Raw genomic sequence first — 15,120 nt, forward strand, 5'->3', positions numbered from 1 at the left:
AAGAAAATTATTGTCAAATATAGGGTGTTTTTTTTAGAGGTATAGAACTTTAAATTGCAATAAAACAACGATGGATTATTCGATTGACATGAATTTTATTGACATGAAAGATAATCTTGTGGCATTACATTTTAAATATGATTTCTGGCATATGACCGCCACGGCTGGCTCGGATGTAGTCCAATCTGGACGTCCAATTTGCAATGACTTTTTCCAACATTTGGCCGTATATCGGCAATAACACGGCGAATGTTGTCTTCCAAATGGTTTAGCGTTTGTGGCTTATCCGCATAGACCAATGACTTTACATAGCCCCACAAAAAGTAGTCTAGCGGTGTTAAATCACAAGATCTTGGAGGCTTATGAAAAATCGGGAACAACAGCAATCTCGTTTTGGGCCCATTCGACGAATCTACGCCTTGCTTGATGATCGTTTGGTTTCAATTCTTGCACGAGTTGGATTTTGTAAGCACGCATGACGAATTGCCAAACCAAACTGAGAATAAATCACTTGACAGCTGTTAAATCGGTCGCCATCTTGAACAGTAATGCCAACTTAAAGTTCTATACCTCTAAAAAAAACACCCGTTACTTTAAACAAAAAGAAGAACATCCGCACCTTGAAACTAATGTCAAGGAAAATATTCAACCAGAAAACAATGTTACGATATATCCAAATTTAACCTGAGGACAGGCCAAATTCAATGATTGGGGGAGTGACATATCCATAAGTCCCTAAGACTTAAGCACATGCCTACACACTAATACACATACAACATGTACACCCAAACACACCCACACACCCTACACAACTCTGGATGTACCCAACAGATACCAGATACCTGATAAGTCACCCACTGGTAGACTAAACATCCGTTGTCTAATTTAAACAATCTATGCTTAAGCCCTCGCATCATCGTTGCGTTCCCACGTTCAAAGCTCGGACTCGCAATCCCGAAAAACAGAAGTATTAGATTTCAATAAACAAAATTATAAGAATCAAAGAGCACTTGTATCCAAGAGCGAATGCACTTGAATCCAAGAGAAATGCAAAGACTATTAAAGTCAGCAACTCCAAAGCTTTCTCTCTTCAATTGATCAGAACCCTTAAGTCTAAAGTCCATATTAGAAAAGCTCGAAACCGAGGCTTGAACGTCAATCAAATCAGAGTAATTAACAGAGTTCAGTTTGAGACCTAATTATAATCGGTCGGTGTTCTTCTCAACTAAAAATATTGTAATCATTCAGTAAAATAAAATTATATTTTTTTTACATATGAGTATTGCGATTATTTAATTATATGTATATATATATACGTTTGTATGAATGTTATTAACTTCAAGTCTTCTCGTGCATTGATCTATTTATCGGTGGGCCACGGTCTTTTTATACCGGCTTAGAGCTTTTCTGAGCTCGTCCGGGCATCGGTCTTCTATGCCAAGTGTTCCCACCTGGAAGTCATATTTCTAGATATCCCCTATTTTGGGAGTCAAAACCCTGTGAACTGTGCCCGTAACTGAAGTAGGTTTTTTTTCTGCTACCTATTGCAGCCGCTGAACTAGTCATCACTCGTTTATTGTCGACTTGCATTTTCTTTGTTGCGTTTGGTCTGACTCAAAGCGATGATAGTACCCCTTCCCATGCTTTAGATTGTGGTTGTAAATCTTCAAAGTCTTAAGATCTTACAAGAAGGGTGAACGTAACATATTCTTTCATTTTATTATTAGTCTCTATGAATTTCTATCGATTTGGAAAAAAAAATCCCACGCCCACTCTAACGCCTGCAAACCGCCAAAAACTGTCGGTGTTAAAATTGTTGAGAAACGTGTATCAGATAGTCGGGGAACGCGACTATAGCATTCTTTATTCTTTTTTTGATGCAATAAATATGCTTTCTCTTTGTCTTCGCTTATGCTACGTCCGAGTTTGTTTTTAGCTAGATTTGCTTAGCTTAATCCAACTTATATTACGTCCGAGTTGTTTTTAGCTAGATCTGCTTAGCTTAATCAAACTTAAATTACGTAAATCAATATATTTTATATCGTCGTTGGCCGCCTTTAAGCCGGGAGCCGACATTCTAGGCGGGAGCATCTAGGTCCATTCTCTTAACCCACAGTGCCACAAATTTCCCAAGCGCATTAAGCGCGCAGGAAATCGCTTGCAAACCATCATGTTCCTGAAACAGGTTGCGAATGCACACGAAGCTATCGCTACATCAAGATGCCGCAAGATACGTGTTGTTAGCAACTAACTAATACAAAAATTAAATAGTAAGTTCATCAATTCAAACACGCCCATAAACCCACCAAACCGGCCTCACCTACACTTTTAAAAATTGTTTTGTTATTTTAAAATTTTTTTTTTGGTTTTATAACTTTCTATAGATCTATGAAGAAAAACTGTCACGTCTGCTCATTTCTATTTTTATACCCGTTACTCGTAGAGTAAAAGGGTATACAAGATTCGTTGAAAAGTATGTAACTGGCAGAAAGAAGCGTTTCCGACCATTTCAAGTATATATATTCATGATCAGGATCAATAGCCGGGTCGATCTGGCCGATTATACCAGTTACTCGTAGAGTAAAAGGGTATACAAAATTCGTTGAAAAGTATGTAACTGGCAGAAAGAAGCGTTTCCGACCATTTAAAGTATATATATTCTTGATCAGGATCAATAGCCGAGTCGATCTGGCCATGTCCGTCTGTCCGTCCGTCTGTCTGTCCGTCTGTCCGTCCGTATGAACGCTGAGATCTCAGGAACTACTAAAGCTAGAAGGTCGAGATTAAGCACACAGACTCCAGAGACATAGACGCAGCTCAAGTTTGTCGATTCATGTTGCCACGCCCACTCTATCGCCCATAAACCGCCCAAAACTGCCACGCCCCCACTTTTGAAAAATGTTTTACTCTTGTAAATTTCTATCGATTTGCCAAAAAACTTTTTGCCACGCCAACTCTAATACCCACAAACCACCAAAAACTGTCAGTGTTGACTCTTCTTCGCACTTTCACTAGCTGAGTAACGGGTATCAGATAGTCGGGGAACTCGACTATAGCATTCTCTCTTGTTTTTAACTTTTTTTTTTTTTGCCGATTTCTACCGATATACCTAACAAAAGGTTTGGAACTTCTCGTTTTCATTCCCACTATCTGAATAGCCGGGTTTCCGATTGTTAAGGAACCGGACAGCATTCTCTCTTCCTAGAAATTAAAGTTCCTCCCGACTTCTGTTTTTTCGATCCTTGGCAGATGGGGTGCGGAAAATACCGGGAATCGTAAAGACAACGCTGCCAACCTTCTAGGCAAAAAAAAAGGCTTGGTCGTTTAAAAGTTTCAATAGGGAAGCTTTAAATGCTCATTGTGGCCATGTTGTTAGAGTGTCCTTCCAAACCACCATGGCAGGTTACATCGAATTAGCAGCACATGCTGCAAATCATAAAATTGTTTTATAAAAATGGGTCTTCAGTTCGAGCAACATTCCGCGCACTTGGACCGTTTTACGGTCGAGATGATCGATCCGCATTTTTTGATAATTTAGCAACAAGCTAAATTGCCGTACTTGAAATCGAGAATATGGATCCGGAGAACATGTGGTTTCAACAGGAGGGCGCTACGTGCTACACAGCACGCGCTACAATGCATGTTCAGCACGAGCAATTTCCGGACATGGTCATCTCGCGCGGAAGCGATGTGAACTGGCCACCAAGATCGTGCGATTTCTTAAGTCGGGTTTTCTTAGGAAGCAGGGGTATGCCAACAAGCCGCAAACAACCGATGCCCCCAATATCGACATACGCCACGCCATCGATCAAATACAGCCCGATTTGTGCACCACAGTCATTGTCACTAATTAAAGCTGTGGAGGTAATTTGAATGATGTCACATTCCATACATAATGGGGTCGATGGACATTTCAATTAAAAAAAATTTCGCAAATATCTCTCCAACATGTATTTTTTAAATTTCAAAGATCAAGCGCCACCAATGAAAAACCCTTAATTAAAAACCCTTTTTTGGCAAAAAGTTTTTTGGTAAATCGATAGAAAATAACAAGATTAATAAAAAAATGAAAAAATATCAAAACATTTTTAAAAGTGTGTGCGTGGCAGTTTTGGGCGGTTTGTGGGCGTTAAAGTGGGTGTGGCAACATGAATCGACAAACTTGCGCTGCGTCTATGTCTCTGGAGTCTGTATGCCTTATCTCAACTTTCTAGCTTTTGTACTTCCTGAGATCACAGCGTTCATACGGACGGACAGACAGACGGACATGGTCATATCGACTCGGCTATTGGTCCTGATCAAGAATATATATACTTTATGTGGTCGGAAACGCTTCCTTCTGCCTGTTACATAATTTTCAACGAATCTAGTATACCCTTTTACTCTACGAGTAACGGGTATAATAAAAGCACCTTAATGAGAGCACGACTTCGATTTGCTCGAGAACACAACGTGGAACATGAAGTGGAAGACTGTGGTCTTCTCTGACAAAAAAGTTCAACCTTGATGGATAAAATTACTAATTTCACGAAATGAGAACATAAGAATGTTTCTTAAGTCGACATCACAGTTGTGTAGGGGTGGGGAGCCATATCTTTCTTATCGGTAGAGATTAGAAAAAAATAAAAATAATTTGGCAAATCGAGAGAAATTTATAATTCTAATTAATTCTAATTAAATTAAAAAAAATAAAGTTTGGGCGTGCAGCTTGGGCGTTAAAGTGGGCGTGGCAAAAATGTTCTGCAAATCGATACAAATTTACAGGACTAGTAAAATAATTTTTAAATATCTTTACGTATATACGGACGGTCAGGCATGGCCAGACCGCATCGGCTATTGATCCTGATCAAGAATATATATACTTTATACGATCGGAAACCCTTCCTTCTGCCTTTTACATAATTTTCATCGAAACCAGCTTACCCTTTTACTCTACGAGTAAAGGGGTATAAGTGTGAATTGAAAGCTTTAGGCGGTTTATGGCCGTAGCAATATATATATATGTAATAGACGATGTAATTCCCAAAAGTACTGAAGTCGTAGTGTGTCCTTGAAATATAATTACAACTGATATTTTAAAAGCAGGGCTCAACCTTGAAAACCCATGTCAGCATACATAGAAATGTACAGATTTCCTTAAAAACTTAAAAGAATCCAAACTCTCATTTTCATCACCACCTGATATGGTCCTTAGTCACATTCTTAAATATTATGCAACCTGTCTTTCTTGCCCTCTAACAACGATTTTGAATGTTAATCAATCAATGGTAATTTCCGTTTGTCTGAAAACAATCCTTATCGTTCCGCTCATTAAAAAGGGAACAGATTCGATATCGCGAACTATTTAGGAGATATACCGAATTTATTTGAAAAATTGATCACTAGACAAATACAATTGCCTTTTTCGCATGGTTTTATCAGTTGCCGATCTATTACTATCAATTTACTATTGTTCACCTCACTAATAAATTGCAGTTTCCTAGTAGCCACCAAACAGAATTTATTTTTATGTTTTCGACTCGATATCCATAGAGAACTTATTAAAGAGCTATTCCTCTTGTAATGTTTTCTGAGAGATGGCTCTCAAAATGTGAAATATATTAAAGACATTTTATAAACAGGTATAGTATTTTGTGGTGTGACATTTGGGACCTCTATTATTTGGCTTGTTAATAAACGTTCTATTGAAGTTATTAAGTCTGCATCAGTTTAAATTTTCTGTGTATGTTAATAATGTCGAGGCCCTACTCATTTTCTTTTATTCAATTAAATTTTAAATTTTAAATTAAATTTTCATTATCTGGGCTGGGGCTTGTCATGGTGTTACGAAATTAGTTAATGGTGATGTCGAGTCAATTCTTCCAAGTTCTTTGAATTGTATTGGAATGAATTTCTAAAGAAATTTTTAAATTTCCTTTCTTTTTTTAATTTTACCAACCAGATATACCAACCATTCGATCGTCAAAAAAGTTTCCCAAATGATTTTGGTAATAGGATAAAATAGAAGAACTAAAAAAAGGGCCTTTCCGCATTAAAGCTATAACCTTAACAATATATACAGATGTATTTCAATTATTATAATTTATAATTAATGAATTATAGCCTTTGTTTAAATTATTTTATTATTTTTTTAGATTATAATAATCTTGTAGCAATTTCGTCTCGAATTTCTGGAACTCTTAGTAGGCCGATCCTTTTTAAACATGCTTTATATTGTAGTCCATTTTGAGGTTTAGAAATAGTTCTTTAGAGTTATAGTTAAATGAATCATGATGTGTGGCATTAATAGCTAGTTTTTTCATATTATTGCTGCACACCAAGTAGAAACACTTCTACCTTTGGTTATATCCGTTACTCATAGATTAAAAGGACTAGATATGTTGAAAAGTATGTAACAGTCAGAGGAAAGCGTTTCCGACCACAAACCGCCAAAAACTGCCACGCCCACAAATTTATTTTTCATTTTATTATTTTTTTTCAATTTCTACTGATATTTTAGTCAATGTGAACATTTCTCGTTCGCAGTTTCACTAGCTAAGTAACGGTGAATTGGTAGTCGTGGAACTCGACTACAGCAATTTCTCTTGATTTGCTTTTCAGCGTTATGTTAACTTAGAATTTCACTTTAATTAAAATATTTCTCTTTAATGTAAATGTATTTTCTAGATTAATGCGTGAAGAAGAATCACTTGAAAACATAAAGCAATATTATGTTAGGTGTAAAAATGAGGAAGGAAAATATAATGCGATTCAAAATATTTACGGTTGCATAAGCGTTGGTCAAGCTATTATATTTTGTCATGTAAGTATGAGTATAAATCCCATTAAATACTTGCTGAAAATATATTCATTATCGGAATATTAATTTAGAATGATAGTCGAGTTCCCCGACTATCTGATACCCGTTATTCAGATAGAGAAAGTGCAAAGAAGAAATTTCAGCACTGACAGTTTTTGGCGGTTTGTGGGCGTTAGAGCGGGCGTAGCAACAAGATTTTGTCAAATCGATAGAAATTTACAAGACTAACAAAAATGAGAAAAAACACAAAAACATTTTTCAAAAGTGTGGGCGTGGCAAAAAGTTTTTCTGCAAGTCGATAAAAATTAACATTGCAAATAAGAAAATGAAGACGCATTAAATTGGCCGCGGCAACATAGGTCAACAAACTTGCGCTGCGTCTTTGTCTTTGGAGTTTCCAATCTCAATCTCAACTTTCTAGCTTTTATAGTTCGACACACCTCACGGTCAGAAATCACAAAAACTTGTCTGCCAATTTCTATCGGTATACCAAGAACACATCCGGCACGTCCCTTTTTACTCCCACACCATTGACATTTTTATACCCGTTACTCGTAGAGTAAAAGGGTATACTAGATTCGTTGAAAAGTATGTAACAGGCAGAAGGAAGCGTTTCCGACCATATAAAGTATATATATTCTTGATCAGGATCAATAGCCGAGTCGATCTGGCCATGTCCGTCTGTCCGTCCGTCTGTCTGTCCGTCTGTCCGTCCGTCTGTCCGTCCTTCCGTATGAACTTCGAGATCTCAGGAACTACAAAAGCTAGAAAGTTGAGATTAAGCACACAGACTCCATAGACTTAGAAGCAGCGCAAGTTTGTTGCCACGCCCACTCTAACTCCCACAAACTGCCCAAAACTGCCACGCCCACACTTTTGAAAAATGTTTTGATCTTTTTTCATATTTGTATTGGTCTTGTAAATTTCTATCGATTTGCAAAAAAACTTTTTGCCATGCCCACTCTAACGCCCTTAAACCGCCCAATGCTGCCACGCCCAAACTTTTGAAAAATGTTTTGATATTTTTTCATTTTTGTATTAGTCTTGTAAATTTCTATCAATATGCCAAAAAACTTTTTGCCACGTCCATATTATCCATATTATCTCTTGTTCTTATTATCATAATTTGGCTTGCTGAAAAATGTGGTACATACTGTTTTTGTAACGTAACTGTTTTTGATTGATTTGGTCATATTGTTACATATTTCGACGCCGGTTATGGCGATAGAGACGTAAACCGAAAGGACGCGGCAAACTGGCACAATGAAACCTGCGATAAACCTGAACAGTAGAGCAATTTCCTGGAAAATTCTCCCAGACACCGAAACAATATTCAATGAAGAGAAAACATCGCACTGATCATGGCATAAACCATAAATGGCTTTCTAGAATGAAGGAAAACGGGTAGCATCACGGATTTTGAAACCGGCAGCAAATGAAAAGCTTTAGCACATGTAGCAAAAGAAAAGCTTTAGCACTGGTAACCTGCTAAGGTGTGTAGTGTGAACAAAGGACCGACAACATACAATTTCTATATACTTTAAGGCACTGTTGATTATACCCGTTACTCGTAGAGTAAAAGGGTATACTAGATTCGTTGAAAAGTATGTAACAGGCAGAAGGAAGCGTTTCCGACCATATAAAGTATATATATTCTTGATCAGGATCAATAGCCGAGTCGATCTGGCCATGTCCGTCTGTCCGTCCGTCTGTCCGTCCGTCTGTCCGTCCGTCTGTCCGTCCGTATGAACGCTGAGATCTCAGGAACTACAAAAGCTAGAAAGTTGAGATTAAGCATATAGACTCCAGAGACATAGAAGCAGCGCAAGTTTGTCGATTCATGTTGCCACGCCCACTCTAACGCCCACAAACCGCCCAAAACTGCCATGCCCACACTTTTGAAAAATGTTTTGATTTTTTTTCATTTTTGTATTAGTCTTGTAAATTTTTATGCCACGCCCACTCTAACGCCCACAAACCGCCCAAAGCTGCCACGCCCACACTTTTGAAAAATGTTTTGATATTCTTTAATTTTTTTATTAGTCTTGTAAATTTCTATCAATTTGCCAAAAAACTTTTTGCCACGCCCACTGTAACGCCTACAAACCGCCAAAAACTGTGTTTAAGACTCTCCTTCTCCCTTCCACTAGCTAAGTAACGGGTATCAGATAGTCGGGGAACTCGACTATAGCGTTCTCTCTTGTTTTATTCTTGTTATGTTAGAGAGGGAGTCTCTTCCAAAGGGCAAAGCTAACGGGAACTACATATAGTCATGACTGTATAAGTTGTACAGCTCTTAATACCTAAATATTTCGCTTCCATCTAATTGATAAGGGTGTGCAAAAATAGACGCAGGAGCCATTTATTGGAGTTTGACTGTTATTTTCATATTTTATCTTAGAATTATTCCTGGAAATAAAACATTTACCTAAATGTTTTCTAGATTAATTTGAAAAAAAGAGGAAACATTGGCATTAGCAGTATTATGTCTATAGGCGGCAAGATATAACGCGATTTGAAATATAATATAATATATGTCGGATATATATGTACTTATGATGTATGTTGCTACCTGCTTCTCAGGCGCTTGAACGTCTAGAGCTTAGAGACTGTAAAAGATAGAATTTTGAATGATGATTGTTTTTGGAATAAAAAATATTTTGCTCACGTTAGCCTTCTAATATTCTTGATCAGTATCACTTTTTTAAGTATGCCAACATCATTAGTATGCCAACAACAAATGTTCGTCTGTTCATCCAAATGAAAGTCTGTCGATCTCGGGAACTATTAAAGTTCGAAAGCGGAATTGCCACTGTTGTGTAACGAAAAATACAAGTATTATGTAATTGCAAGAACAATGTAAAAAAAATCTCGGGAAACAATAAAGGCTATAACTACAAGTGAACTCAAGATACAAACAATGTATCTTCATCGCTGTCCTTAATCCGGCTGGCCGTTGATAGATTTAGTGATGATTGTATTAAAGGGGGACTGCCCTTAAATACTTACTGGTCTAGAGATTCAGACAAAGTGCAAATAATAAAATAATTTTATCGGAGATTGCCGGAGTTCAAAAAACGACCCAAGCGCTCTTTATTATATTATTTCTTAAACAGGGGTGATACATGTATAATTTATTCTTAGCAGATTCGGGAAAGCCGACCAAGCGCTGTACTTACCACGGTTCGGCCCCCAAAGGTGTCTGCACTTTACAAACAGAAGGGTTTACCAACGTTTTAATAATAAATAAAAATAAGAACAAGAGAGAACGCTATAGTCGATTTGTATGAATGTGAAGTGTGAATGAGAAATTTCAATACCAACAGTTTTTAGCGGTTTGTGGGCGTTAGAGTGGGCGTGGCAAAGGCAAAAAGATTTTTAGCAAATCGAGAGAAATTTACAGATATGTGAAAAAATATCAAAACATTTTTCAAAAGTGTGGGCGAGGTAGTTTTGTGTGGCTTGTGAGCTTTAGGGCGGACGAGGCAAAAAGTTGTTCTGCAGATCGAAAGAAATTTACACTATTCATAGACAAATAAAAAAAATATCAAAATATTTAATAAAAGTGTGGGATGTTTGCTGGCGTTAGGGTGGGTGTGTTAAAAAGTTTTTCTGCAGATTGATAGAAATATACAATACTAATAAACTTTGGGCGATTTAAGGGCGTTGCAAAAACAAATTTTCCAAATCGGTAGAAATTTAAACAACCAATAAAAAAACAAGAGAGAACGCTATAGTCGAGTTCCCCGACTATTAGATACCCGTTACTCAGCAGCTAAATTTAAAAAACAATAAATATGCCTTCATATATGTACGTAACTTTTCGCCGCTCGAATTAGCTACCGATAAATTTTTAGAAATCGGTACCCAGGGAACACCACGTGGAGGCCGTTGAGTTACAACGGGGTCGTTTAAACCAAAATCAATTTTGGGGACCTACGAGTCGACTTGAGTTTTTAATCTTCGTAAAAGTTATAAAACTGCATGTTCCCCAAAAATTTTGTTTGTCCGTAGCATACGGAGGCATAGATATTGTTATTATTAAATTAAATAATTAAAAATGAATTATTAAATTAAATTAAATAATCTCACTTATTTAAAAATATTAATTTTTTTTTTAGGTTTTTTTGTTCCTATTTAGTTTTTTTTGTTTTTCTTTTTTTTTTTTAATTTAATTAAATTATCCGACTTTTTTTAAAATATTAATTATTATTGTAGACTTGTTTTTGGTTTTTATTTTTTTTTTGGTTTTTTTTTTTAAATTTAATAATAAATACATCTCATAACTAAATAAAAATAAATTAAATTATCAGACTTATTTAAAAATATTAATTATTTTTGTAGGTTTTTTTTTTTTCTTTTTAAATTTAATAATGAATACGCCTAACAACTAAATAACTAAAAAAAAATCAAAAATATATACTTATTTAGTTTATATTTAATTAAATAACTACAATACCTAATCTGCCTCCCTAACGCTAACTATATACCACTTTGGTAACTATGTATATGTGGTCTCAAATGTGCGCGCAGTGGCCCGATTATCGAAAATATTTGAAAACGCCCAATCAATATGCGTATTGCTATTGGTTGTAGACAAATCCAAATATAGCAACGAACTAAAACCCTTTACATCTACTAAAAAATCGAAAATTTGCTTGCAGCAGCCAGAGATGGAGTGGAGGCACAAGTTAAAATCTCCTAACACTAAACAATTACTATTTAAAAATGTGTGCTGCTGAATGTGTGCTAAGGGAAGGTCGGACTTTTATATAAAACAAGAATCCCTAAATATCGGTACTTAAAGATAGCAAACTCAAACACTGGAGAGGCTAAATTTAAAACATTTAAAAAAATCTATCACTTGAGCAAAGACTAAAATTCGTAAATAGTTCGTTTCGGAAAAAAACCAGAATGCCTCTTTTTGGTCGGGCTCCGCTTGCTACTGACTGGCAATTTAATCTCACTGCTGTGGTAAAGCCAGGAATTTCATATACCTCATTTGAGTATGTTGATGCTTCAACGAAGCACAGAAGAGAAGACATAAGCATTAGACAATCGGAACAAACATCGCTAATGTGGCAGTGTAAACTTTCCGTATTATGGAAAACAATCGTTATTGATTAAACAATCGAAATGGGTATTCAGTAGCTTAGTGGAACGCAATTCTCGGAGCTCTGCTTCTGAAGCTGAATCCTGTGCGGATCTAGGGGGGACAAAAGGTCCAATAATGAAGAGACTTGCAGCACTTGTTGCTCTACTACAGGCTACATACAGCGCAGCTCTCTGCATGCTGGAGTTAGTGTGAACTACCACTTTACTGTACGTAGCTCCTTGACTTTTATGAATAGTTATTGCTTCTGCAGGAACCACAGGAAACTGCTTTCGGTCAATTGCAGTTGCCTGATTAGAATTAATTTGAAAACTTTTTATAATTTTCGAAATTGGCGTTCATGAAGCCTCCTCACAATGTCTGCGCTTGGAACGCGCATTTACTCCTATGCTTTCATCTAAATATTGTATCCAAAGAAGATCTGGAGTGTTGGACGTACTGAAGCCTATCTCTCTAAGGACACCAGTGGCTCCATTTACGAGACCATCTGATGTATCTACATTGACCGTAATCAATATGTATTTGGCAGTGGTTTTTAAAGTCAGAGAGGTACACGATCCTTGTGTTTCAAATGTTTTTAGGGACCTAGCTTGTTCCAGACATCTGTTCCTCTGCTCTAAGCTTATTTGAGCGGACTTAACTGAGTCTATAGCTTCTGAGAGAAATGGTGCAGTGGGAAATACCTCCGAAAGGCGTTTCAACATTAGAAAACATTTGCTTTAGGCGAGAGTCCAAATGGGAAAACATTGTTGCACCGACCATAGAAATTTCGCCTATTATAAGAATTTTAAGACCAAGAAATCTTGAACGAAGGGTATCCAACAAATCAGGGCTCCAACTTCTAAATGCGAACCCAGCCTGATTTACAGGGAGGGAGAACATGGAATGAAGAGTGGATCCTCCGATTCCGAATGCAGCTTTGCCTGTGGGAGCACACAGTAAAAGATGGGTCGCACCCTACTCTACCATTATACTCCTTGGATAGGGACTGAAATAAGGTTGATATTAGTCTACTTTTGCCGACACCTGCTCCGCCACCTACGAACTCATAAAAGGTTCGATTTGTCCTTGCATTATGCAAAACATGTGTAAGGAAAGTTTTTTGCTCAAAACTTAGAGATCTAACTAAATTTGCTAAGTTTAAAGAGGATATAAAAGGCGGAAGCTTTATTACCCGGATATTGCTTTCCGGATCAACATCTAACAAATTGTTGTTTAAGCTTAAAACATTAATTTGAGAAGATATTTCAGGAATTGCTAGTGCCCTAAACTTCTCGTTAGGTTCGGCCTCCTCTTCTTCATTTTCTTCAATATTATCTACTTCCATGGCCCTTCTAAGCGCGTCTTCTTAACTATCTATGGCATTATACTTTTCAAAGTTGGCTTTAATAGCCTCCTCATTCTCCCTATAAAATTCCTCGCAATTTCTTTGAATTAAATCTACGTGTTCGTTTCGCCAAGGAGAAAAAAGCATTACTAAAATAGGTTATACTATCTGTATTAATATTAAAAGGCCTATACCTAATAATACTAGCCTTATTTCTTTTCCGTATAAATCCGCTGCCATCTCGGAGCGGAAAATAAACCTCTCCTAAAACGTCATGGCCTCCTTCATCGTCACTATTTGCCCTCTGACGAATACTTCTACGGCTTTTCGAAAACTCAAAATTTGCTGAAAAATCGGCTAAACACAGGCCTTCATGGAAATCTGGTCTTTGTTCGTATCTATTCAGCAATCCTTTCAAAAATATGTCAGTTAAATTCTGAGGCATATTTTGAAGGTCGCGTGTAGGTCTACGCATGCGTACTCGTTGTTCTGGAGGGAAGGTGTTGATATGAACGCACTCATTACTTGCTTAGGGCAACGCCATTCCCAGACAACAATACACGGCTTCCTGAGCAGATATCTCAGTGCCTGAAATAAACTTGTGACCGAGATACTGTAGCTTTTGTCGTATGCTTGAATTGCCTTAGCTGCTTCTCGCATTAACTTCAAAATACCCTGTTGGGATTTGTTTATATAATTTATAATGTAGCTACAGCAAGCAAAAGGGTCCAAAATTAACTGGATATCCATATTTACCCTTTGCATAGAAAGAAGGTGTTTATTATAAGCATTTAGTTGAATTTCTGCAAAAGTTCTCTTCAAAAAAGTCTGTGGTTTTTTAAACTAGACCTAATAGCATAAATGTAGTCTTCGTAACTGAGGCTCACATGGTTGTAAGATAGAAAATTTTCAAATATGTTTAAATGGCTAATCATGTCATCTGCATGATTGCAAAGTAGAAAATCTCGATTTTTTTTTAAAGTTTTCGTGATGAAGGGAATTTAATATTTCCGTCCGGGGCATTGGAGGGTATGGAATACCGAAACGACAAATAGATTGTCCCCGCACTTTTTTAAGACACGAATGCCCGTGCTTATGCTTTTGGTATTCAATATACGGAGCCAAATCTGAGTTTGTAACATCCACAGTTACAAACTGATCAATGAAGGCTATTACAGTACACATAGACTCTTCATTGTTTAAATCCACCTTAGGGGCATCTTTCAGCCAAAACATGCCGTGAATATAAGGCGAACCTCTCTGTTGAAACTCAACTCGCCAGTAATAGGTTGTAACGAAATTACTTCCAAAGACACCCCCAGGCTTTTTCATAAGTTTTAAAACTTCTCTATATCTGTAATCAAAAAATCTAGCGCACGTTCAGTTCTTATAAGGCGCCCCTTTTCCCTAAACTGAAAATTTGAAGCTTCTTCTTCATTTATATTAACCCTATCTACATTGCGCTTGAGCAGTACTAACAGCTCTGGCCACCTAGTTTCAGCGGCCGATCATGGCCATGACCTTTTTCTTCTTATCTTCCCAGTGAGCAGGAGACGTGCGAATATCCCTAAGGATTCTATAGCCCTCATCATGCCCATAAAGTCTTCATTCAGGACGTTAGCAGCTGTAATGGCACTGGAGGCACTCCGCTTACCTAAGCAAGTTGAAATATTATTTCGAATTTTTATTAATTCCAACTTCTTATAATTGAAGAATAACTTATCAGTTCGACACCTCATCTATCTACATTCCTAAGTTCAGATGTAACTATGGTTGTGTAGCTTTCTGAAGATGGTCTTTTTATGCCAGCATATATGCTAGGGAATACCAGTTCTTCAGAATCAGCATCGAGAATTACGTCAAGAGGTCTTTGGCCCTCAC

General features: G+C 37.1%; 1 protein-coding gene across 3 annotated transcripts in view; it reads left to right on the forward strand.

The window, feature by feature from the left end:
• The window catches only part of LOC120457591 (DEAD-box helicase Dbp80), a 195,776-nt gene that overhangs the window by 138,179 nt on the left and 42,477 nt on the right, over positions 1–15,120 (forward strand). The window contains exons 8-9 of one of the 3 annotated variants that reach the window (XM_039645102.1): positions 6,667–6,802; positions 14,783–14,800. The exons of 1 other annotated variant lie outside the window; for it this stretch is intronic. In XM_039645102.1, coding sequence (XP_039501036.1) covers positions 6,667–6,802; positions 14,783–14,785 — 139 coding nt within the window. In that variant the 3' untranslated portion in view covers positions 14,786–14,800. Of the gene's footprint in view, positions 1–6,666; positions 6,803–14,782; positions 14,801–15,120 lie in introns of those variants that run through there. One more of the 3 variants, XM_039645101.2, reaches the window with a different exon arrangement.

Source organism: Drosophila santomea, unplaced genomic scaffold (genome assembly GCF_016746245.2).
Source record: "Drosophila santomea strain STO CAGO 1482 unplaced genomic scaffold, Prin_Dsan_1.1 Segkk5_quiver_pilon_scaf, whole genome shotgun sequence".
NCBI classification, from domain to species: domain Eukaryota; kingdom Metazoa; phylum Arthropoda; class Insecta; order Diptera; family Drosophilidae; genus Drosophila; species Drosophila santomea.